We start from the raw sequence: 26,786 nt of genomic DNA, 5'->3' as shown, positions 1-26,786 counted from the left end.
CTTTTTCTTTTCTTTTTTTTTGATTAATCTCATGGATTACTATTGCTCATTTGGAGAAACCCCTGGAATCTATAAATTATGGAGAGATCATTATATGACTTTTGTTAAGTGTTTCTAAAATGCCTCTTGCTGAGGTCATATATAGGACCACAGGCAACAATGTTCCCAAATCTACTTATCTGAGGGGCCAAGACAACACATAGTGAGAGGAGGCACTAGCAACTGGGATTAGGAAAAGATTTCATGTAGTATATGGAGCATGAAGTGAATTTTGAAGAAAATGAGGGATATGAAGAAGCAGAGTTAAGGTGAGAGTTAGAGCTAACTTAAGTCAAGCACAACCAGTATAAAAGTACGATGACTGGAGACAGTGTTATAAGAAGCTTAGTTTGTCTGGGCCACAGCATGTAAATTAGCCAGTACTCTTACCACTACATCATGCCACATCTCATAATCTTATCTCAATAATCTCCTAATTCCAATTTTGTACTTATAAAAGTAACAGAATTAACATAATTGAGAATCAAGGTTAAGTTTAAGGGGAAGAATATTTTAATATTATCCGGACGGCTAATTATTAAAGAGTTAATAATGTTGGCCTCTATGGTTAGAAATATACAAGTAGCTTTCTTTAGACTTATCCCAGTGAATTCTATTTAACATTATAAAGCTGTAGGGCTCAATAAGACTGATCAGATATTTCTCCATGTAAAGTTTAAGAAGGTATATCTAAGCTAGGTCATGGGAAGACAATGATAGCCTTTTAAATCCATTTTTCTGTAACAAACTCTGAGCAGACTATTATCAATCCTAGAATTCAAAACTAAACTAGTTGATGGATATCTTAAAAAGATAATGTTAAGAAGCCTATCAGGCTGCGTCTGGAAAGGTTGACAGGCAGGATAAATCAAATGTAACCTGCAAATAAGACATCTAAAACAGGCTGTCTCATAGACATCCTTAAACTCAGCATTTCCAAACTATACTCGTCAACTTTCCCCTCCAAACCCACTTCTTTTTTTCCTAACTTCCCTCTTTTTGTAAAGCGCACCGCTATTCTCATAGTTACTCAGGCTTGCAACCTAAGTGTCATCCTCTACTCCTCATTTTTCACTTCTCCCCCATATTCAATCTATTGCCAAGCTCTGTCATTTCTAACTTCATAACACCACTCCTATAAATATGTCCCCATCTCTCCTCAGTCACTGTTATCAACCTGGTGAACACTCTTATCACCTCATACAAAGGCTATTTCAACAGCTTTATACTTGGTCTCTCTGTCTCAAATCTCTCCCCACTCCAATCTATCTTCTACTCAGCTGTAAAATTAATTGTCCTCAAGTGCAGGCCTGACCATATGACACCAATATTCAATAAACTCCAGTGGTGCCCCTATTGCCTCCAAATAAAATCCTACTTCGGCTTTTAAAGCCTTTCATAATCTGGCCCTTTCCTCTCTTTCTGGTCTTCTTACATGTTACTCCCTTCCCACATACTCTTATGACCCAATGACACTGGTTTCATTGCTGCTCCTCTCACACAACTCTCCAACTCTTGACTCCATAATGACAATGTTTCATGTTTAGAATTCTCTCCCTCTTCATCTCCTCTTCCTTGTTTCAAGTCAACTAGCATCTATTAAACACCTACTATGTGCCAGGTGCTGTGCTAAGCACTGGTGATATAAAGAAAGGCAAAAAACAGTCTGCTCTCAAGGAGCTCACAGTCTAACTGGGTAGTCAACATGCAAACAACTATTTTATTGATCCTTCTTAATGCTAGTGCCTTCTCTCTGAGCTTATCTCCAGTATATTTTGTATATACCTTGTTCATACATAGTGTTCTGTATTGTTGTCTCCTCCATTAGACTGTAAGCTCCTTGATGGGAAGGACTGGTTTTGCCTTTGTACCCTAGCACCTAGCACAGTGCCTGGCACAAAGTAAACACTTAAGAAACGCTTGTTTTTGTGACTTGACTTGATAAAAGATATACCAAATTGTTCTTATTAGAAAGCTGTAACAATATTATAAATATGTCATCTGAAACAGTAGTTCAGAGCTGATATTCTAGATTAAGCTGAAATTCTAGTCATTAGGCTACCCTTGTCTCTACCCCTGTTACTTTGCAAAGTGTATAGATGAAAATTTGGAAGGGGATATGCTAGAAGTCCTGCAGATAGATAGTAACACAATGAAACTGATTTATTTTTGAGGCCTTTTGTAAGGTGGGAACCACAAATATTTCTAATTACATATTAAAACACTACTAGAGAGAAAAATTTAGCAGCTTTCAAAAATTCTATTCAGTATTTTTAAAGAAGAAATTTTTAATTACTCTTTTCTAACTAGCACAGTGGTAGTATAGGAATTTAATGGAAAAAGAATAAAACTGCCTATCATATCAAATATAAATTCTTTAGCTTGTTCCTCAAGGTTGTCTACCATACTATCTCACCAAATTAATATGCTATGATTTGACAACACTGGAGTGACTGGAGTTTGTTTGCTAACCTCTAATTAGATTTTTGGTTTAGCCAACATCATGTCATGCCCCACCTGAATCACTGAGTTTCAATGGTTTCTAACCTTTTCAAGGATGAGGGCCCTTTTTTTAACAGTAAAAAAAAATAACAGCTATTCACATGATAATAGCTGCACTATTAATAACAATTTGTTGCAAAAATAATGGCAATGAGCTACTATGAATTCATTGTTTTAAAATAAATTTGTATTTCATTAAATATAACATCTAAATACATGTGAAAATATGTAATATATATTTTGTGAGGCAGTATTCCTTGAAAGGCAAAAATTCTACAGCCCACCTGGGTTTTTTAATTTACAGGTATAAAACACTGATCTATATAATGTCTCCACTAATCAATGATCCTAATTTCCTCCAAAATCTGATTCAAAATTCATTTTGTTCCCTGATGTCTTCTATTTTACCCAAATTGTAACATAGTTTTCCTCAGCATGTCCTGAAGGACGGATATTCAGGCTGCATTAAATGAAATTCATACTTTTGGATGAATGAATGTCTTTGTAGCTTTGGTTGAATGAATGAATCAACATAGACCAAAATCAAATTAGTGAAAAAATATATGAAAGTTGACAGAAATGTCTGCCACCTCTCTTATACAGCATAATAATCACAGGCGCTGGTATTTTATAATCCATATTAGAAAATATTCTACTATAGGAGAATCTGTGGAAGAAATGGAAATGCAAAAGAATGTATTTCTCCAACCTTATAGTTATGTAAGTGAAAGTAAATTGGTGCAAAAAAGTAGTCAGCCTCATTAGTTCAATTACTGGATAGAAAAAACACAATGAAATGTTAAGAGAAAAATAAAGTAAAAAAGTCAAATCAAAAAAAGTCAAATAAAAGATTATGAAAGATTTAATGAAGTGTAAACAGATGATTTCAAGACAATGAATTACCTGTGATTTTTCTCTGACTCTTTTTAGATAGCAAAATAATCTAGGTTGGCCCAAAAAGCTTTCTTGCTTGCAATATACAAAGGACCAGAGAGATAAAAATGTGAAACCACGGTAGGCGCTCACATGTTTGCATCACTTGGGACTAGAAACAATCCCAAAACTCTGAAATCCAGGGTATTTTCTATCTGAAATACCAGGGTATTTTCTAATCTATCTGCTCTCAGCACATTTCTGTTCGATGGCTGTCAGGTTTTACCTTGGGCTCCAAACATATTCTATGACAGTCCTGCTGTATGCTCACTGAGCTCCAGATAGCAATGGTAGGTAAAGCCAATTCCTTTCAATAAAATAGTTAAGTGCCTAGGATGTGCACCAGACTACGTTGGGTCAGTAAATCTCCTGGAATGGGGCCAGGAGATGAGGTGGGAGGGTCCAGGGCTATGATAGATATTGGGCGATGTAGGCAAAAGTGGGGATTAATAACATGGGGGACCTGGTTCCAAATGGTTAGTTAACCTAGAGAGCTGGTCAGATAGGAAAGTTTCCTATGTACATAAAGAGCTTCCAATTTAGCAATCCTTCTAGAGAGGCACCCTATAATAGTGTGGACGAAGAGTTGGCCTTGAAGTCAGGCAAATCTGGACCCAGTTCCCTCCTCTTAACACAGAGAGGCTATAAGACCTTGGGCAAGGCTCTTCATCTCTCAGTAAACTTTAGGTCACAGAACATTGGCCACCTGCTTAGGCAGAGGGTTTCTTCACTGGAAATTCCCTACACTGATGAAATCAAAGGTGCCAAACCTGTGCCACTCCACTTGCCCCACCCTCCCCTTCCCCAATCCAAACAAACTTCTTCTATGGTTTTGCTAGCTCAAACATCAAACCTATTTTATACCACAGTTAATCTTATCACTTCAAAAGAGCAAAAACATAATTACTACATTATGGACAAATATGCAATTATTCTATTCCTCAAAGAAATGAGGGGAGTTTCAAGGAATTTGAAGCTATAAAAGTTTTGACCTGATATTACTTGATTCTGTCCTATTCTGTGTCTATATCATCATATAATGTTTACTGACCTAAAGGAAAAACTTTTTTCCTAATTTTATTATTTTGGGGGTTGGACTATCTTAGATAGCAATAAAGCATTTTACCTGGGAGTCTATGGGACAATCTGCACTTTCTGAGGCTGGAATAAAAAGAGGTGGCATGAAATACAGCAGCAGTATTCTGCCACCTCGGTAAACTGTCCTTCAGTGGTGTGCTGTTGGGGAATTTGCCCGGTAACTTTCACTTCAAAGGTGATCAGGTCCTAGAGACCTTGATACTCACAGGCCATCCACTTGGAAGACTAGGAAAAGAACTTCTTCCAGTAAAAGGAGGAAAACGTAAAAATGTAGAATCGTAAGTGATTTAGAAGGGGCACTTCCCAGATAGAATGAGGTACAGATGGGGCAATGCAACTGAGGATGAAGCGCCCATAACAGGGGACTGAGGAGTAAGGCACAGAGGTAGAGAGAAAACAAGGAGAAAGAAATAGTGACCAGGGGACTAGGATACAACCATGTTGATACCTTGCCTCTTGTCAGTGGTGGATTTGTGACATTTAGGCATTGTTCCTTGTGCAGTGGTCATCTTTGAATAGTGTTTCTTTTCAGACAGGGGAATCAGGAATAGACAGGTGAATAAGCCAGGCCACTGTAAAGCAGAGCTTCTAAAATCCATGAGCCACAGAATTCTGGAGAAACTGGTGAGTCTGCTGTATTGGCACTACACCCACAAGAATCCCTAATCCCTATAGTGAGTTTAGCTATGTGTCACCTTTAGTTGGCTTGGAGCTGGGAATTATATGGAAAGATACTACGCTTCCAGGCCGGCTTCACTGAGCTAGGAGAGACCAATGCTGAAAGAAAGGGACTCCAAACCTGAAAGGCAGACAGAGGTTTTTCCTTTGGGAGACTCGAGCTAGGAAGTAATTCAAACATTTCATTTTATGATAAATGTGTCTAATGCTTCTTGCTTATAATATAACTTTACCAGTATCCTCACTGATAAACTAAGAAGAGTGCACTACATGACTTTTCAGGTTTGTTCCAGTTCTAAATCTATGATTTTGTAATCCAATTAAACTGTTTAACTGTATATAGGTTAAGTCGAGTCTAAGTGAATGTTAATATGCCACAGGGATGGGGCAATATGAACCAAAGAATGAGGAATAACCCTAGATATGGCAGACTGGAATATAACATATCTCACAAAATGAGTTAAAAACAGGTTAGGCTTCTGGAGCTCCATGTATCAAGGTGGTACTGGCCTATTCCTATCATGGGTGTTCTATCACGTATCAGAGATGGTGGAGACATTAGAAAATTTGGTGTACAAAACCTTGTACAGAATCATAAAGTGTGAAAACTTAAATCTTTTCATGAATAAGAACACTCAAAACAAATGGCAAAAGAAAAACTGTTAAGAGGTAAGAAAGAAATCTGATATCTTAATATAGAGAGGACCTAAACCTACTAAAATGAAAACCACAATCTGAAGAAAATGGATGTGATGGTAGTAAGGCTTTTTTGTTCATTAGTTAGTAACTAAATGACAATTAAAAACGACACTTAAAATACCAAGATGGCTTCAATTTTCACAAGCTAATTTGAACTAGTGAACCTTGAATGACAGAGGGCAAGATAACAGAATGACTACTTTGCCCATTAAAGTTTGTCTTCATATGTCCATGATAAGTACTTTACACGAAAGTATTGATAATATGCCAAACTGCATTAGGATCAACTTTAAATGGAACATTTCATATAATTGTTTCCTTATTCTCATTAAGTTTCTAAAGCCCCAAATCTGCTCATTAAAAAATCTAAAAGCAAACATTACTTAGTACCCTTCCAATTTTCCATATAAAATACACATAAATTTGGGTAACTATGCGCTGAAACTTCAAAAATATACTTTAAACTCTTTTGAAAAGCATTCCATGTAATTCTTCGAAATTACTAGTAGGAGAGCTTATCTTTTTAATTCAGAAATCTGCCAGAACAAACACAAAAACAAAAGCTAACTCCTTAAAGAAGTTAAGGTGTTATTTAGTCCTAGTGCTAAAGCTTATAGAACAGTGTGCTGCTTGTCCTCCATGCATGGCTTGCCAATCAATTAATGAGTCAAGGCAGCCAGTATTATTTAATTACTGGTTTTGCAATATAGGAACAGGAGATCATAAATTAAGAAGTAATATAAATTATTTAAAGAGGGGAAATTTTTAATTATAGTTTTAAATGCTGAAGAAGTGAACACAAAACAAGAAAGATTTAAGAATACTTCTATCTTTTGTTTCTGTAGCACTTTTATCCCAGAGGCTGAAAACACAGAAACAAATTGGGCAAGGTGCTACTGATGAAAAGAAAATAAATTGCTCTTTTTGGGGAGGAAGTTGTTTTAATACACTTAGGTATATTTGCTGAACTTTCTCTTTAAGTGTATGAATGGCATCTAATGACCGTAAAACCCTGTTATGCCTTCAAACCTTTTTTTTTTAAATTAACACAAGAGATCCTATCCCATCCTCTGTGGTAGGTTTAAGTACTTATTGAAATATATTCTTAAATATTTTAAAGTTCTAAAGCCACATCTCTAATTTTAATATGTTTTACTTTTAGGTTTGCTCTATCAGATAGTAAATATGTAATAAACAAGGAACTGATATATAGGTAACTCAGTCTCCCAACTTACCAACTAGTTACATTTTAAAAGTTGACTAATAAATCATTTGTTTAAAACCCAAAGTATTGTATCAAAAAATGGAATTAAGTTCTTCAGCAATAGATTTACTTCCGTAGAATGTTCAGTAGATTTACAAAATATTCTTGAAACAGCGCCGTATTTATGGTACTTTAGAATTTTACTACCTATAACAGTGTTTCTGTGGTAAAATGGGTTAAGTATTGCCAGTAATTCCACTCTCCCCCTTTTCCCCCTGCCCCATTCCCCTGGATACTTCTTAGCCTAGGCTATCTTCTTGTCCCCTTTTTTTCTCTTGCTCTGAGGGATTCTAAGATTGGCCTGCCCATCCCTAAAGTAAGCAAACAGCGCTTTGCAGAGTGGGGTTTTTTCCCCCAATGACTGCTAACCACAAGGGGAAATTGGTGGGGTACAAAAAAGCTCCTATAAATCTCTCCTTTTTCTTTTCTCACTTAGAACTATAAGAGAAAAACTACACGTATGGGTGAGGAATCTTTGGGTACACAAAGAACTAAAGTAGAGGTCTGAGAACATGTTTTTTTAAAAAAATATTCTGACATTAGTATTTCAGTGTAATTGATTTCCTTTTTAATCTACGTATTTCATCTTATGCATTTAAAAACACCATTTTAAGAAAGGTCCATAAACTTGCCAGAGGGGAACTTGATCTAAAAAGGTCTGAATTGGACTAAAGTAAAATTCATCAACATTTCAGATGAACACCCAGACACCTGAATTTCTGGGGTACTTCCTTAGAGGAGTTTGGAGAGACCAGCAAGTGGAGGCTGAGGGAGTAAAAGATTTGGGGAGAAGGTGGAACTTCACTCTTCCTTTCTCCTTTCTTTTCCACTGGTCACTATCAGTTCTGCCTCTGACCTGAGGCATTACTAGGGTGAATCAGAAAGATACTTGAGAGACTCCAGGCAGTAGTAAGACCTGTAGTTTCTGGGGTCAGAGGGAAAAGGAGTAAAAATAGATGGGAGAGAACACGAAAATGGTAACAGCTGGAAGAGAAAGGGAAGCTCCTGGAGGCATCTAGGCTAAAGTGAATGCAGCAAACGGGATAGGCATGTTCCTATATAAGGAATATACATAAATGGGTGTACGTAAACATAAGTCCATCTTGTGGAGAATCTCAAAGAAAAGAAAGAACCAGAAATTAACTTTTAGCAATATAAATCCATGTTCAGCATTCTTCATTATTGTTAATTATCAACATTAACTACCTGGTCTAGGAGATCTTCTACCTTCTTCTGCCATCCATCCCGGGCAGCATTCTTTTCCCGTTCTTTTAGCTGCAAAAGTTGAGTCATTGCTGATTTTTTATCCTCTTCATGTTGAAGTCTTAACTCTTCTCGAAGCTTAGAACACTCTTGTCTAAAAATGAGACAATTATTTAGCAACTGAATAGATGAATACAAAGTACTTGGTAAATGGAATTACTATTCTCAAATATGCAATTATCAATATGCTTATTTAAAAAAAAATCAGGATAACTTGTTCAAAGTCACAAAATGAATCTGTAGATGTGCAGAAAATAGACTTCAGACCTTTAGCCTCAGCATTTTTATTAGCACAATTACTATGCTGCTATTGTCCAACTTACTGAAATATGTTATAAACCTAATGTGATAATGGTGAGCACAAAGGGCTGCCAGTCAGTTGACCTAAATTCATTTCCCAACAAAAGAAGCTATCTAAGAGAATGGCAGTGGAACATAATTATGGTAAAATAAGAAAAACATGAACTAAGTTCAACAGATTATTAAGGAAGATGTGGTAAGATAGGGCTTCAAGGCCACTAGTAGAAGAAAAGAGAATGTGAAGAACGTATGGACATCACCATCTCAAATTGGCACAGGGAAAAGATGAAGGTGGAAGGGCAGGGAAATCTAACGGTTGCTGGCAAAAGTTATGATTGGCAGAGTTTACTGTGTTACACACTAGCATAAACATCTCATTAATAATCACTAAAGACTCACTAAAATTTTTGGGAAGGTATTATTAATTAGAAGGCAAAAGAAAATCAAGTACATATGTTATTTTGAAATATTCAATCACTATGTACACTACTGCTGTGGATAAAAGGATTACAAAAGCTTAAAAGGGGATTCTATTTGCATTATATTTCTTCTCTTCCACTGTAAATAAAGGAGGTAAACTGGAAGACAATCAATGACTAAAGGAACACATTTCCTGCCTAATAGCTGTGTACCCTCTGTTCTGAGAGATCTATATGTCCTCTCTTCTAGAGAAGTGTATAGAGAGGCAACTAATTTTAATACCCAAGCTATAATTATCAATAAACGTAGCCCTAAAGAAACTATGTATAAATTGGCAGGCAAGATTCCAAAGGAAAAACTGTTACCACCAAAGCTGTGACTTACTATATTGGTCTATACAGACCATTTTAAATATAGGCCCCCACCAATAAAATGAAATCTGCACAAGAAAGAACCCATACTTTTTTTGAAGGTGGAAGGCAGGGCAATTGGGATTAAGTGACTTGCCCAAGGTCACACAGCTAGTCAGTGTGTCAAGCGTCTGAGGTCGCATTTGAACTCAGGTCCTCCTGACTCCAGGGCAGGTGCTCTACTCACTGTGCCACCTAGCTGCCCACATATATATATATATATATATACACACACACACACTTGTATACTGAAAAATAACAGAAAACCACAATACAAAAATATTTATTGTGATTTTCAACAATTTGATTCTAATAAACATGTTTTACTCCTTTTGATCACTGTCTTCTACCTCTGTCACTGTGCTATCCTCTTATTCTGATTTTCACTAATATCTTGTCTTCACTGACATCCATACTCAGGTTTTATAACATAAGCCAAATTTGCGAGAAAAGTGTAAGTCTGTATTTGAAACAATATAATGTACTACAGCACTCTCTGCAGGAACTGTATGTCTAGTAGCACTTACCCTATTTATTCATATGCCTTTGTCTTTACAAATTCAATGTCTGACAAAGGCCTCTAAATAATCAAAAATTAATATCGAAATTGTATGTGAAATTTTTTTTTACCATGTCTTAAAAATTTTTACATTAAAAGTGTAAATTTTTTTAAAGGTTAAAGAAAAGGCACCTAAGATTTTCAGTCCATTTTATTTCTAAGTCTTGGGCCATTTTGTCCACTTTGAACTTCTCATCTTCCCTCATGGTAGCAAGCAATGCCTTATGCTGTTGTCTTTCTTGTTGTAGTTCTCTCTGAAAAACAAAATCTTCATAATGCAAAATGTGCATCAAAAAGTAAAAGCTGGCTATTTTAAATCTTCACTTCAAATAATTACTTTATGTAAAATGAGCAGTGCCTAAAATTTCTAGCAGCTTGACAGGTTTTCAAGATTTTATGACAACAACAACAACACAAATTTTAAAACTTTCCCAAAACTATACTAACAGTATAATTTTAAAATGGGTATAATTTGAGATTTTAATGATTCCAAGATGCTCTCTAAAATAAAATCTCATCTTTATGCGGTAAAATTATGGTGCATCACAATTTTCAAACAATAAAAACTGCATATAACCCCAAAAGCAACAAAAAGACTGAACTGTCTGCATGACAAGAACATAGCATACTGACAATAATAATCTGTGCAAGAAATGGCATAAATGACACCAATCAGGAGATTTATGATCAGAAAAGGAGGTGGACTGGCCACAAAGCAAGAGTAATGGATAACAGATGGGTCAGCCCATATGTTGCACTGGTATCCACATAATTTAAAGAATCTAGGGGAAGTTATCCTGGAGGCAGACTCTTTTTTGGACTTACAGCAGGATATGGATGAGTCAACAAAGCAGAGAAAGTATACCTGATTTGTGATTATGACCACAGAAGAGGGAGATACACATACTGACTATATCACAGAGCTAGTCTAATACTGAACCATTTTTAAGCCAACATAATTAGTTAGATCCTAAATGACAAAATTAATTTCAATCTTTTTTCCATCATGGATTATTCAATAAACCTATCACAATATTCTGTTAAAATATGTGAATACAGTATTCTTCAATCAAAAGTACATTATTTCAAAGGAAGGTTACTAGTGTTATCTTTAAGATTCTCAGAACTTAATCGAGACATAAATATTGTGATATTATAACCTACCGACAAATAATCAGGATAATTATCAAGGCTCAAAGCAACTAACCAAACAAGCATGTCACATGTTGGGTGTTACGATATAGTGAGGTGCTATTTTCAACATGACCAATGGAGACAGATATTTGTAGGTTGGTATCAATCAACTAAGGTTTTTTACAACACTAGAAACAGAGGCGGTAGTACAGTATAGTGACAAAAACATTAGGTTAGAGTCAGCAGAGACCTGATTTCAAATCCCATGTCTGATACTTCCTGGCTGTGTGACCCTGCTAGCGAGTCACTTAACCACTCTGAGCCTCAGCTTCATCTCTAAAATGGCAATATCTAGAGTACATATATCAAAGAACTGTTGTTAGGATCAAATAAAATAACATGAAAAGTGGTTTGTAAACCCGAAGGCTCTTTTATAGATGTCAACTAAAAAAAATCCCTAGTAGCATCAAATATCTATTGATAATTCAAATGCTAATGAGTTGCTAAAAACCCCAATGGCAGTTTCTGTAGGATTCTGAGGTAGGAGGCAATAGGGGACTTCACAATTATTATTACCATATTTGGTTCCCCTACTTACTGATAAGTCTTGCTACAGCTTTTCAACTTTTTCAAAGTATATCTAGAAAATGAAATTTGTCTCACTCAATGTCTCAGTGTCTCTTAAGACTTAGGAGGGAGACATATCTCTCCTAAGTACCTAGCAGAAAGTACCTTGCAAAAAGGTTGTAATTTTTTTCCAACTTGAAGTATTTGGAAAAGGTTAGTCAATTCAGCAAACACTTTCACACAGTACAAAGGTCAGAATTGGGGGCAGGACACCTATTTTATAAAATTAGAAGCTGGAAGGGATTATAGAGATCATCTAGTCTAATCTGCTATAGAATAAGAAAAAAGTAGCTTCTCAGGGCTAAGTAATTTGTTCAAGAATTCGTATCTATAACAAAATTACCATCTCATTCTAAATTATTTTATAATGGCTTAACACAGTGCTAATATCACGTAAATTCTCTCCTTTACATGCTTTAGAGCAGGGCTGTCCAAAATGTGGCCTGCCTACAAGCATAGAAATTTACATAAATGCTTTAGTAAACAAAGCTGAGCTACTGCAGAGCTCTCACTAAAATGGCAAATCAAAATATACCGTCTATTGTTTCAATACAAACCTGAGGTTGGACAGCCCTGCTTTAGAGATGTCACCAATTATCTGTTATAAAGAAAAGGTCAAGAACAAGAGTCTTTAACTTTGAATCTCCACTCTCCCCCTCTTTTCCCCAGCCCACAATCTCTGATGTCAACCTAACAGATGATCTTCATGGTCTAAAAATAGAAAAAAAAAGAACAAATTTTACTTCTGCCACCAGAAATAGGGCCACCAGAGTAAGGAAGGATAAAGTAAGGGTTAAGAGGTTTATGGAAAGGGGACCTAAGGAAAAGAAGAATTACTTATATTTCCTTAAATGAACCTTTTAGATGTCTTTTATTGACAGAATTAAGGGCCCTATATTTTTTAAAGATCTGCATTTAATTAAATTAAAAAAATATTAAAATGGATACCTACAATGTTCTAGGATTATCACAGTGGACCCTTGTACTGATGTTTAATGAACTGATTGTTTAAATAAGACTTAAAATTAGAAGTGTGGGGCCTTTTTGCTTCAGACCTGTGATTTAATTGGTGTGGGGATTGGCAGTTCATCTTGTTGGCAATTTATAATTGTCAAAAATTTAAGTGACTTGCCCATGGTCACACAGATAGTTGTGTCAGAATGGCCTGAATTCTATTTCTTTATCATTGAACTTGAACCATGGGTGGATTATGAAATTACCTCAAGATTTAATAATGAGTCTGTGGTCTCTCTTAGCTTAGCTTTGGTTAAATCTAGTTCATTCTGAAGTTGTCCATGGGAGTCCTGAAGATCAGAGATAACCCCTTCTGCAGAACCAAGGCCTTGTTCACTTTTATTTACCAGATCCTGGAGGCGAGAAACCTGCATAAAAATGTAATGCTTTTAGGATATTTTTGACAATCAAACAAAAAATATTGATCATCGTCTTCCTTTAACTACCTTCTTCCAATTGTACATATGTATACCATTTCAGTTTCAAAAACACTTTCTTATTTGCTATTTTTTCCCTCATGGCACTATGAGATATTGAACGTAATATCCAAGAAAGATCCAGTTTGTTTCACAAAGACATAGGTCCTACTTTAAGGAGTTAACAAAGTATAATTAAGATGAAGTCAAGAACAGTTGACAAATATTTTCCACAAAATGATATGTATTTTTAAAAAGTAATTCAAATGAAATTACTTAGCTCACACATGAATCAAATTAACTCTGTTATTCCAAAAGTTTTATATATTCAGGACAGTGGAACTGAATGGACAAAGGTGTTATAAACTACGGTAAGTAGTAACTTTCACGTATTTGCATAAGATTTGCCCCACATAATTCTTAAGTATTGAATTTATATGCTTTTGAAAGTAAAGCATTAGTAACTATTCCTTCATTAAGGAGATTACCTACCAAACAAAATTAATTTCATTGGATTTTTAGTCTTTGAAAGACTTAGTCTTTGATACTATTTCAGTTCCTTATCATGTATCAGTTTCAAGATTCCAGATTTGGTGAAGGGCGAAGTTAGAGGCAAAAATCTATTTTAGTTTAATAATGTGGAGGGATAAAAAAATGTCTGCTCATTCATTAAATATGTACTGATGGTCTATTATTTTCATAGCACTGTGCTAGGTGCTGTAGAGACTACAAAGACATATAAACTCTTCAAAGGTCTTCTCATTTTCTTAGGGAGGGAAACAGTGAAGAGTCAAATAATACAAGACTTGGTAGAATACAGTGCCAGTTAGTTGATACAAATAAAAAGTGCCAAAAGAATTTAGAGGATGGAAACATTACTATGTGCTGTGGTGGTCAGGGACATTTCATGGAGTGATGTAGGCCTTGAAGAACAAACAGGATTTGGACAGGTGAACATGTGAAAACAAGAAAAAGATCATTCTACGCAGAGAGAATGGCACAAGCAAAGGTAAGAACATATATTGTATATTCTGGGGATAGGAACAGACCAGTCTGCCTAGTACTTAAGGAAGTAATAGGAGATAAAATTTGAGTCAGGCTGAGAACCTTAAAGGCACAGGCATGGAGTTTGAACTTTATCCTGTAGATAATAGGGAAAAAGGTGAAAAGATTTTTCACAGAGAGATGAGACAGTGGAAACCCTGTTTACACAAAATTAATCTGGCAGCAGTATGGAGACGGACTGAAGTAAAAAGATATCAAAAGGCAAGGAGAATAGTTAGGATGTATGTATGTATTTAGACGTAAACTAGGATGGTAACTATTCCAGGATTGGGGGAAATGTGAGCAACATTATGAAAAAAATAATCAACTCTTCCAAGCTAAGACAGCTGCCTGAATGAAGGCAGATCACCCAGTTTCCATGTATTTGGAAAAGGTCCACACCACACACAATGATGAATAAAATCCAATGAGAAACTATAGTAAGTGGCATCTTCCACCTCAGAACTGCAGAAAAAAGTCAAACCAGAAGTCCATGGACAAGGGAAAAGGGAGCCCTGCCAGAGTCAGCTCCTCCCCAGTGTGATCAGAGACAGGACACAGAGCCTGCAAAGTTCAATGCCCAGAGGCAGCAAGAGCAGAAAGCTGACCTCAGAAAGTGCTTAGGAGGTCAGAAAGTTCCAGAGAGCTGCAGTGGGCAGTGACTAGCATGCTACACAGCACTCACACCAGGACATTCCAGACCCACATGCTCTGAGGTCCCTGAACACCTTTTTTACCTTGCTTTATATTTTGACATTACTTTAAATTTCTAGAGTGATCTTGCTCCCATTTCATACCCTAGTTTAGAGGTTACATATCTTCAGTGATACCCTGTCCTGGGTTCTTTCCCATCTGCCCACAGGATCTCCCCAATCCTTCCTTGAAACTTCTATGCTACAGACAAATTTCTCGAAAAAACTGCTAAACCTAATTCCTCCATTTTCTTACTACCCGTGTTTTATGCTGTCATACAATGCCACTTGAATAAGAAATCTCTTTTTCTCATGGGCTGGAGGATGGGAGGGTCTGGGTCTTCAATTTCATCAGGATAAAAAACTCTTAGGATACGCAGTCCCTCCAGTGATACAGATCCCTAACATCTGCAAGTCTTAGAGAGCTGCCTGGGGCACTGAGAAGTTAAGTGTCTCAAGAGGCTACCTTCTCAAGATATTGCTGGATTAACTAGGATCTAATGATGGGACTGAGAGGATCCGTACCTCCTGATGAGCTACATTTAGCTTGGCTGTCAATTCTTCTTTTAGTCTTTCCATTTGCTGTTTAAGCTGACTTTTATCTTCTTCCAGTTGTACTTTTTCTCTTTCATATTGTTCTTCTAGTTCCTTAGAAAAAGAAAAAAGGGAAAATTACAGTTTAAAGCACGTTATTGGGGAGAAGGTAGGAAAGACACATTTTACCTTGCTTTGTATTTTGACATTACTTTAAATTTCTAGAGTGATCTTGCTCCCATTTAATACATCGAAGAACACACTAACTTTAGTAGATAATACTGCATTATTCAGTTTCACAGAAATTAATTCCTTAGGAATATTTTTCCTCCCTTAGTTAATGAGTTAGCACAACTAATGCCAACAAGGATAAATAAAACAAAATAAAGCTGAGACCTAAATGAATTTAACAGAAAATGCAAACAAAACAACAACAAAACCCAAACCCTGCTGGAATAGACTATTTCGACTTAGAATTATAACAGCAATACTTTTATACCACAAGGAAGGAGCTATAATTTCATTAGTGTGAGCACTCCATTCAAAGATGCAGATTGTTATTTCTCTTTAATTGATAGTTGCAGCTAAAAAGAATTCATCACCCTTCCCAACCTGGTGATGTTTCTCCAGAATGAGTTTCACTGGTCCTCAGTAGAACGATATAAAGTTAGCCCATCCCTGAGTCAATACTTAAAATCTTCCCGGTTTCAACCTACCAGAGCTTGTGCTCCACTGGCCTAGGTTCAGACAACCCTGGGCTACCTCACACCATATCACCTCTTCCTATCAGTGTCCACTGCCACATCCTCCTGCCTTGTTCACTCCTTATTGTATATTTTGATTTAGAGGTCTCCTGCCTCCAAGCTTATCATTTCATGCATTAAAATTCCAATATTTAAATGATATTATTTCACTTTATTTTTTTGAGGGGGGAAGGCAGGGCAATTGGGGTCAAATGACTTGTCCAAGGTCACACAGCTATTAAGTGTGTCAAGTGCCTGAGGCCGGATTTGAATTCAGGTCCTCCTGACTCCAGGGCTGGTGCTCTATATCTTTTCACTTAAAAAAAAAAAACCACAGTTAAATTCAAATTTTTCATAAAGGTTTTAAAGCTTCTTGGCAGCCTACCTTAAGTCATCTGCCCTTCGTATTTCTTGTTAAAATATTCGACTGCTCTTTTTTTTTAAAAAAAATTCAAACATTTTCCATGTGTGGCATCTTGTGTAACCTCTTACCTGGGAATGCTACTTCAGGGTCAAGCCAATGTGTTTATGCCAGCCAGCCAAGTTATATGTTAGGTCAAAAGATATTTAATCAAATGGAATAATAAAGTGACAAGTAAAAAAAAGATCATCTCCTCCCCACCCCATGCAACCATGGAAAACACTCTGCCACTGGTTATCATATCACCAGTAGGGAAGAGTGTATGCAGAGAATACATATGCCTGGGGAATATGTACAGGAGGCTTTCATAGGGACGTATCTGTGTAGCCTGGGTATATAAATGATGAACATATATATCAGGAACCCCCATGGCCAGGACACATACACTAGGAAGACGTGAGCAGAGCACTCACACAAGAACACATGTAGCCAGGGAACATGAACAGCTAGGGTTACTCACCCACCTCCCCTCCTTCTCTTAGAATCCCTCCCTCCGTCAACATACCATCTTAGGAGTTAACTTTCGCACAGGACCTTTCCTAACATCCTCTCTCTTGACAAGTTGTTAGGTCTCTCTACAAAGATTTTATTTTGTATATGTTTTACGTTTGTTTCTCACCAGCAGAATGTCAATTCCTTGACATCCAAGACTTTCACTTTTGTCTGTGTATCCCTTAGCACTTAGTGGAGGACCTTCTATACAGACAAAGTATGTGCTTTATAAATGCTTGTTGAATTGAAGGCTATAAACCACCATACTCAGCTAGGATAGCCAGAGGAATGCCGCAAGATTAAGACTTTTTCTTCTTTTAACTGATCATACCACAAGTCCTTCCTTGCTCCAATCCATCCTCCACACAACTACCAAAGTGATTTCTTCTTCAAAGTGTAGGACTACGTCACTTCACTTACCACTACCCCCTCCTTGCCCTAATTCAACGAACTCTACTGGCTCTTTACACTTTTAAAATCAAAATAAGTATCTTTGTTAAATATATTAAATACCTGACTGCTTTCTGAAATAAGAAGCATTGAACGCAATCATTATGCATCATTATGAACTTCATAATATTCTGTGCCATAATAAACTACCCATAACCTTTTGAGGGGCATAGGGTGTTTTTCCTATACAAATAGCCCTTGATTATAAGTTTTTTGAGTTCTTATCTCTTCTTTATAACTTTTGAATTTATTTTCTGTCAGCTTTCATTTCTTACTGATGTTTAGGTGCCTGCTAGAAGTATCTTCTTTCACTGTCATCTTCCTTTTTAATATATTTCTTCAAAGCTGTTATAAGCCTGGTAAACATCTATGCAAATTTGTTAAAATTGTGTATAAATTAAGAGTACTTAGTTCCTTAGTGAAGGCATTGAGGAGCTCTCCTATGAATAAAAAGCATTCATTTTAGCTATATAAGGGTAGGCTTTTTTCCCTTTAAAGCCCAACTCTTTTCCCCAATTCCTCACCCCTAAGCCATTTTCAAAGCTAGCAATATTAGAATGTAAAATGAGATAATTTTTTAAAAAAACTTACCATCTGTAGCTTTTTCTTATCCTTGTTTGCATTACTGTGGGCAGTCTCAATTGCAACATGGTGCTTCCAAGCTAATTCTTCCAAAGTCTTTGAGTGAGCTTCATTTAACTGTGCTGTTTCCCCCTCCAATCTAGTCTGCAAGTTTAGTAGTTCTTTCTCATAATATTCTTTTTGAGTTTTCTTTGCTTCACTTATTTGCTACAATTAAAAATATTTAAATGAAAATTCACTATTTACTAACTGCTTTTTCATCATTACCATCAATGTTTGACTATCATGGTGGGTAGAACATTGGAGCAAGTAATGACGGGTAATGGGATTTTTTCCTGACACTTTATCGTCTACTGTCTTAAAATATAAATAATAATATGCCACATGCAAGATTCACAATTTTAGAATAAGGAGAGGGGAAAGAACCAGTACATCGGAGTTACACATAAGCTGCTAACTCTTTTAGACTGAATGTAAAAAGCTTCTTTTAAATTAAGAGTCCAGGCTATAAATGACCAGTTCTTATCACCACTACTGAAAAGTCTTTCATGCTGAGTCAAGGTGCTAGTCTGCATTGGTAAAGACAGTTTCCTTATCTGGAAGTTCCCTATTATCAATGAAATCACAGGTCTAGTCCCTGTATCTTTTAGTCACATAACTTTTAGTACTATTTTATGCATAAGCATACCTTACTCCCCTCCAAATACTCTGCGATCCAGTGACACTGGTCCTCTTTGCTGTTCCTCATACAATACTCCATCTCCTGACTCTAAAAGTTCTTGATGGCTGTCCTCCATATGTGGAGAGCTCTCCTCTCTCATGTCTGCCCCCTGGCTTTCTTCAAGTCTAAGTTAAAGTCCCCCCTTCTTTCTATGGGAAGATCTTTCCACTCCTCAATCTTAGTGCCTTCTCCTTCAGATTACCCTCAATCTATATCCTCTATATATTTTTTCCTTTTTTTGGAGGGGGCAGGCAGGGTTATTGGGGTTAAGTGACTTGCCCAAGGTCACACAGCTAGTATGTCAAGTGTCTGAGGCCGGATTTGAACTCAGGTCCTCCTGACTCCAGGGCCAGTGCTCTTCTCACTGTGCCACCTAGCTGCCCCATTCTCTATATATCTTTTGTACATTATTGGTTTGCATGTTGTCTCCCCCGTTAGACTGGGAGTTCCTTGAGAGCAGGTTCTGCTTTTGGCATTTCTTTATATCCTCAGTTCTTTGAGCAGTGCCTGCCTGGCATTTAACAAACGTCAGCTGATTGACATATCCCTCTTAATATGATTAACTACATGATTAACTGTGAATATCTCAACCTTCACCAAAAGGAGAGCCCTAGTGAAAAAAATCTTTATTTTTGAAACATTTTGATTAAAAAGGTAAGTAGAAGGCAATATGGTCTCCAACAGTGCTGCTGCACTTTTATAAAATTATAAAAACTGTTAGCCTCAAATACACTATAGACGTCACAGAAGTATAGAACAAAGTCAATCTTTTAATCTTTTCAAAAGAATTCCAGAATTATAATTTGCAAAATATAAAGAAAACTGAATCTTTTTGCTTTGGAAAAGAAAGCCCCACCCCCAACCTCCTACCATTTCCAGATCCAGAATCTGTTTTTTCTGTTGTTCATCCAGACTTCGGGTTCTGCTTTGCAAAAAATTTCTTTCTTCTTCAAGCTGGGATATTCTCTCCTTTGCCAATGATTTTTCTGACTCCAGTTCTCTTATAGTAGCCTCCTGTGACATTTGAGTAGCCTGGAGCATTCCAATATGACCTAACCCCCCAAAAACCTTTGTTAAATGATACATTTTGAGTGGGATAATCATCATTACTCATTGCACTAAACCTCAGGAGAATACATTTTAGGCCTGTATGAGAAGTTATTTCTACTTTTCTCCTTGTGGAAATATCCAGTCTTTTAACATTGACTGGTTACAGAAGCAGAGTAACAACTTGGAAAATCTATTCTCATATCATTTAAGCTGTTCCTTGAACTTGAAAATTGTACAAGATATAGAAAAAAAGTCTAAGTATTGGCATTCTCCTAGCTATGTGTAGTTAACCCTCTGCAAGCAAATGGGGATAAGAAAAGTTGCCACAATCAATATTTAGAAGAGCCAAGAGAGGCGTATGCTGGAACCAGCCCTAATTGGCTTGTGAGAACTGTTAAATTTTTAGTGTGAGCATTTATACCTCAGAAATCAGCAACTGCTACAAATCAAGGCTTGATTTATTGTTTTGTTGCCTGTCTATATTTAAGAAAGTGTTAATGATGCAGATTAAACTTAAAAGTGTATGCATCCATTTTTATTCCCTGGAAGGATCCAGCTGTTAAACATCTACCAGCACATCCCCAAGTATGGAGAAGCAGTATGGTATCTTAGAAAGGACAATGGACTTAAAAGTCAGGGAAGCTAGGTTCAATACTACTTACAAGCCAAGTACTTCAGCACTGAAATCCTTGTTCTAATCCTGGCAAATTGCTTAGACCCTATGTCAGTTTCAATTTTCTCATCTAAAAAATAAGGCTAATAATACTTGTAATATCTGTCTCAAAAGGCACTTCAACCTTACAGCATTATATAAATGGGTATTACCACTGCTCCCATTTTATGAATGAAGAAACAGGCTCAAACTGGTTGCATAATTTGCTGATATTCACATAGCTGCTAAGTTATTAGAGCAAGGATTCAAAACCAGGGTGCACAGGCTCACAGATTTAAAGCTGGAAGTGGCTTTAGATGCCAACTAAACCAATCTTCTCATCTTACAATATAAATGACTTGCTCAAGGTCACACTGGTAGTCAGGACCAGAGCTGGGATTGAACCTGGGTCCTCTGAACCCAGAAGTGGTCCAATTCCAAACCCCAGTGTCCTTTATGCTCTACCAGGCCATATTATCTTAGTCCTTGGTTCAGAAAATCTGGAACAGAATGGCACAGACAAGGAGGCCAGGAAAAGTGCAGATCAGGATATAAGGAGAAAAAAAATGAAGAATAGAGGAAAAAAGGAAGTGAAGAAGGGATGGGGAAGTCAGACAAAAAACATATTGCTATATACCAGATGAAGAAATGAGGAAGGCAATTACTTAATGAGAGGGAAAGCACAGGGAAAAAAAAAACTCCACAGGATTGGAATCACAGGACCTGAATTTAAAGCCTGGCACTGCTTCTAAGTACCTTTGTGGTCTTCAGCAAGTCATTCAAGTTCTCTGGACCTCAGTTTCCTCATCTGTAAAACGAGGGGGTTTGACTAGATGTGGCTTAAGGTATCTTCCAGCTCCAAATCAATGATCCAATAAAAGGAAACCTGGAATTCTTTATTGAGCACATTAAAGCAAAATAAATACTAAAAATGAATGACTCAAAGAACTATTTTTTTTCACAAAGTAAAAATGAGACATAGGATTCCCCAACTTAAAATATCTTACTTTTTCTAATAAATGCTGTGGATCAACTAGTGGAGAGGAACCTCCATGGGTCACTATATTTTGTACAATATGAATTCAACAAAGAACCAGTTGAAATGACTCATTAAAGTTTATCTACAGGATTGGATGCTAGTATTATTTTCATTACTTTAAATACCTTAAAATCAGTATTATTAAAGTACAAGAACTTTATAATGTGTGTGGTTACATTATGTTTTTACATACTAACTACATTACCTGGAACTGCGTTCCTCAATTATTTTAATAAAAAGTTATTGTTTTTAGAAGTATGTATTACCTAAAATCATTGAGTTTACCTGAAAATAATACACATTGCTTCAGTAGGACCATCAAAACTCATTCAAATACTCAGATTTTGTATAATTTAAATATAACAAGGAAAGACTAATTTCATTTTGAATTAACGTAAGTATCAGTTTTAGTCTGGTAACATACAAAGAAAAATGGTCAGACATACTAGCTTTAAGGACAAGATCTGAAGCTTGTTGTTGCAACCGTTCTCTAGCAGCTGCTAGCTCACTTTCCACCTCCTTATGTTTGCTTAGTAAAGTTATCTCTTCTTCTTTGACATCATCGAGCTGTTTCTGAAGAACCTAAGAAGTCAGAAAATATTCATTATTACTAGGTAATCAAGATGCTAAGCTAAACCATAAATAATTTAAACTCTTCATAATAGCACATTTGTTGGCTAAGTCATACTCATTTGCTCTCAAATTTAAACTTATAGATATTGATGGTGACAACTTAACTTTTCATAAATCGCAAGGTTTTAACATAAAAAATTTAATCTTTTTTTTTTTGCCTTCACTCAAAAACCTCTGGTTTTCAGCACAAGCTGCGGAATTTTCTAAGCAGTGTAAAACAAAACTCTTGAGAATATTTTTTACTAAAGCCTATACATATTTAACCTAGATTTCAAAGTCAAATTCTGAAAGTAACAACTTAAGGGCCTAGCGTGCTCTAGTGCATGGGGTCACATAGAGTGGGACATGACTGAACAACCGCATAACAACAACACCCTAGCAGTTGTCAGCTGAGATGATCAGCAAGTGATTAGGAGTATCAAGAAGCCAGTGCCAGGGAATAATGCTCTGTAGTAGCCATAAGAATGAAGATCCCAGCATAAAGCTGGAAAGGCCACAGAGAGTTAGGGTGACTAGCAAAGAAGAGACATTACTCAACACCCAAAAGCAGGCCCAGAGACAGTGATATGATAATAGCACCCAAAGACACCAGTAATCCTGCAACATTAGAATGGAATTGACCATCTGTATATCTGCCCAGGCCACAAGATATATACGTGTCACCTTCATGTGTATCCTATATTGGTACCCTTCCACATGTATACCCTAGCCACACGTCCTCCTTATATGTATGACACCATCTGTAATCCTTGTGCATCCTCTCTTCCCAATGATAATACACATATTTGTGAGAGAGTATGCACCAGGTTTATGGAGGAAATTTTCCAATGCAGCTTTTTCTGTCATTTATTTCATTAAAAGTTTTTGCTTTTGAACTACTGAGTTTTCCTTTGAATTGAGTCATCTAATGGCTTAGTAAAAGTAAACAAATCAATTTTGGTTTGCGGGCTACAGTTCTGAATAGATGAAGATTCAGTGAGGACCTTGAACCTGTGTTCATTTTTCTGAGGGTTCTATGTACCTAAAACAGGGTAGCTTGAGTAGTCCATATTGACTTCAACAAAATCTTCTAAGTATTAAGACCATAATAATACTTACCATAGCATTGTCTTCTGCTTTACCAACTGCTAATTGAAGCTTATGGCATTTTTCATGAAGACTTCCAGTTTGATCCTGTGCCATCTGTAACTCTGTCCTAAGGTTAATTATGGTCTTACGTAAGGCTGCTTCTTGACTCTGAAATTCCTTTTTCAGATCTGCTTCTTTTTCTTTGGAAGCATGGAGGCTGTCAGCTGTATAGTGTTGGGACCGTTTCAAAGTATCAAGTTCATGTTCATAAAAGGACTGAGCTTTACTCAGCTTGCCTTCATAATCCTCAATTAGCTTTTTCCTTTCAAGTTTTAGTTCTTCAAGTTTTTTATTTAAACCTTCCACTTCAATTCTGTGCTGTTCTTCCACCTTTTCCTGCCCCTTATTTAATGAGGCACTGTGACACTCCTGGGTCTGAAGAAGTTCTTGGATTTCCTGTATATGTTCTGCTTTCAAGTTATCCAGAGCTCGCAATTTATCTTTCTCAAACTGTACTTTTAGCTGTGAAAAGCTCTCTAACCTCTCCTCAAACTTCTTCCTGATCTCTTCGACCTCTCTAGCCATTGTTAGTACACGCTGGACATGTTGTGCTTCTGTACAGATGTGCATGTCTTCCATTCTGTGCTTGTAAGCTTCAAACTCAGTCAAAGCCTGATGTTTCATCTTTTTGTGACCTTCTAGTGACTCTTCTAAAACTTGAATCTTTCGTTTAAGGTCTGACTCCTCTGTAAGTTTACTTTTATATTGCAAAATCTTTTCTCTTGTTTCTCCAAGAATTTGCTGAATTTCCTCTTCATGAGCATCTCTAAGAGCTTGAATTGAAGATTCATGCTCATCATTTTTAGTGTTCAAAGCATATATTACCTGCATTTTTAAGTGGAGAAAGAAGGGAAAATAATTGAGATAAATTGAATTTTTCAAATTTTTGCCTAATTTGTTATGCAGTTCAACATTTTTCCATGCACATATTTGAAAACACTGTCACGTTCATGAGTACTTGATATTGTCTCCCTTCCCATCTTCTTCATCCTCTCTTTTGAATCTTTAATCTCTATTAATGGATTCATTCCCCACTGCCTTTAAACATATTAAATGTCCCCCATTCTTAAAAAAGGACCCTTCACTAGAGAATACCCCAAGTTATCATTCTTTATCTCTCCTCCCTCATTCTCATCTACTCTTGATGCCTCCTATAAGACAAAATATGATGCTGGACCCCAGGCAGGGAGAGATAATACAGATAAAATATAGACCAATGTGTTTAATGAATAATGATGTAAAAATTGAATAAAATATTACCAAAAAGGCCAAAGCAATATATTTCAAAAGATTATTCATTCTGACCAGTTAGATTTGTAAAACTATGAACATAACAAACAATATTAATAAGAAAAATAAAAATCACATGATTATATTAATAGATGCAGAAAAGGCCTTTGAAAAAATATAGCATTTATTTATGTTAAATAATACTTAAAAGCATACAACCAAAAGAGCCTTTACATAATAATAGTATCTAAAACTAAGAGCAAAATGTTATTTTTGTTTTTAGCTACTTTTATTTTTGAGGGAAAAATATTACAAGTCTTTCCAGTACGAACAGAAGTAAAGCAAGGCTCTGAACTATCACCACTATAGTTTGAATTCCAGAAATGCTAGCTAAGGCAATAAAACAAGGAAAAAAACCCAGACAGAATAAACACAGGCAGAGAGGAGGCAAAGATATCTCCATTTGCAGATGGCAGGTTGCTTTAACTAAGGAATACTAGAGGTTCAATGAAAAAATAAATTTAAATTTTTACTAACTTTAGTAAAAATAAACTCATTAAATATAAAATATAATATATATAAATAAATAATATAATAAACATAATAAAATATATACGTATGTGTATATACATATATAAAATAAACTCATTAAAATCAGCTTTTAGATATATTACTAATAAAACCTAGCAGGAAAAGACAGAAAACAAAGTTGCACTCATATTGACTATGTCAACCCCTGGGAAACTCTAAGCCCTTACCCTGTTCTGACTAGCAGTTTCTAACCACCTCCAAGAAAATTCTCCCACTCCCCACATTTCAGCACTTTCTAACCAGTCCTGCTCTCGGATAGAGATAGTTCCAAGGACAGACACAGTTCCTTGATTTGTAATCCCTTAACACTTCTTCCCTGCAATTTGGCTGTTCTAGGTATCCCACCTATATGTCCTCCTGTTTTCCATGACTATACCTTATAAGAATGCCCCTTCTTTCCTTCCTCCCCAGGCATCCGTGTTTGACTAAAGCAGCATGTTATCCTGAATTGTAATTTCTGAACCCTGAATAAACGCCTCACTTTATTTACTGATCACCTAGTTGGTCTGAGTTTTCCCATGCTGATAACTACGAAACACATAAAATATCTGGTAGTTAACTTATCAAGATACCTTCAGGACTTTATGAATATACAAAATACTTTTAGAGAAACGAAGAAATAAATAGGGGAAGATATTTTTTGTTCATGGTACTGATCAAATAGACATAACAAAAAAGTTATTAAATGGACAGACTAAGGAAGCAAAACTCAGAAGCAAATGAACAAGAAGAACTCATCTGACAAAGGCTGTTGGAAAAACTTAAAAGTAGCTTGGCAGAAATCAGATTTAGATCAAAATTTTATACCATATATCACAATAAGGTCGAAATGGATATCTGACCTTGATATAAAGGTTATATAAACAAATTAGAGAATACACAGATATTGCTAGGGGAAGAAGTCAATATCGAATAGAAATGATAAAAGAACTTCAATAATAAAAATAATAAAATTAGTTTAAAAGAAAATTTGGAAAGATATCCAAATAAGCAAAGTCATCCCAGGACATTTAAAGATGAAAATGGGAAAAGTACTACAAACAAGAAAAATGGAAAGCTAAAGCAACTTCCAATTCGCAGTTTATAGTTAATATGAACCAAAAGATAAAATTCCACAGCAAAGTAAAAACAATTACATGATGTAGAAACAGACAACTCTTTTCTCTTCTAGAAATATTAAGAAAGCATTTTAAAATTTTCCTAGTTTGAAGCCTTTGAACTTATCTGAAAGAAAAATCCTTTTTTCAGTCCTGAAACAATGTCTGTTCTCCTCTCTAATCATCCCTGGAAGAGTTCTTCCTTTGAAATAATTAGGGTGGTCACTACATAAAGGGTAAAGGATCTAAGAGAAAGAAGTCTTTTTTTTATTATATCAACTATTGGATCAACCCAAAAAGAAAATCTTTGAAATAAAATATCAGAGGGGAG

At 36.1% G+C, this 26,786-nt stretch overlaps 1 protein-coding gene across 1 annotated transcript in view; it reads right to left on the bottom strand.

Moving 5' to 3' along the window:
- FAM184A (family with sequence similarity 184 member A) overlaps positions 1-26,786 on the bottom strand; it is a 102,632-nt gene that overhangs the window by 38,249 nt on the left and 37,597 nt on the right. The window contains exons 2-9 of the mRNA XM_036767593.1: positions 23,508-24,362; positions 22,223-22,358; positions 19,906-20,087; positions 18,324-18,521; positions 15,618-15,740; positions 13,147-13,308; positions 10,298-10,419; positions 8,420-8,570 (exon numbers count right to left, since the gene is read on the bottom strand). Of these exons, the coding sequence (XP_036623488.1) occupies positions 8,420-8,570; positions 10,298-10,419; positions 13,147-13,308; positions 15,618-15,740; positions 18,324-18,521; positions 19,906-20,087; positions 22,223-22,358; positions 23,508-24,362 (1,929 nt within the window). The remainder of the gene's footprint in view (positions 1-8,419; positions 8,571-10,297; positions 10,420-13,146; positions 13,309-15,617; positions 15,741-18,323; positions 18,522-19,905; positions 20,088-22,222; positions 22,359-23,507; positions 24,363-26,786) is intronic.

Source organism: Trichosurus vulpecula, chromosome 7 (assembly GCF_011100635.1).
Source record: "Trichosurus vulpecula isolate mTriVul1 chromosome 7, mTriVul1.pri, whole genome shotgun sequence".
Taxonomy (NCBI): Eukaryota; Metazoa; Chordata; class Mammalia; order Diprotodontia; family Phalangeridae; genus Trichosurus; species Trichosurus vulpecula.
This window is presented reverse-complemented; position numbering and strand designations above follow the sequence as displayed.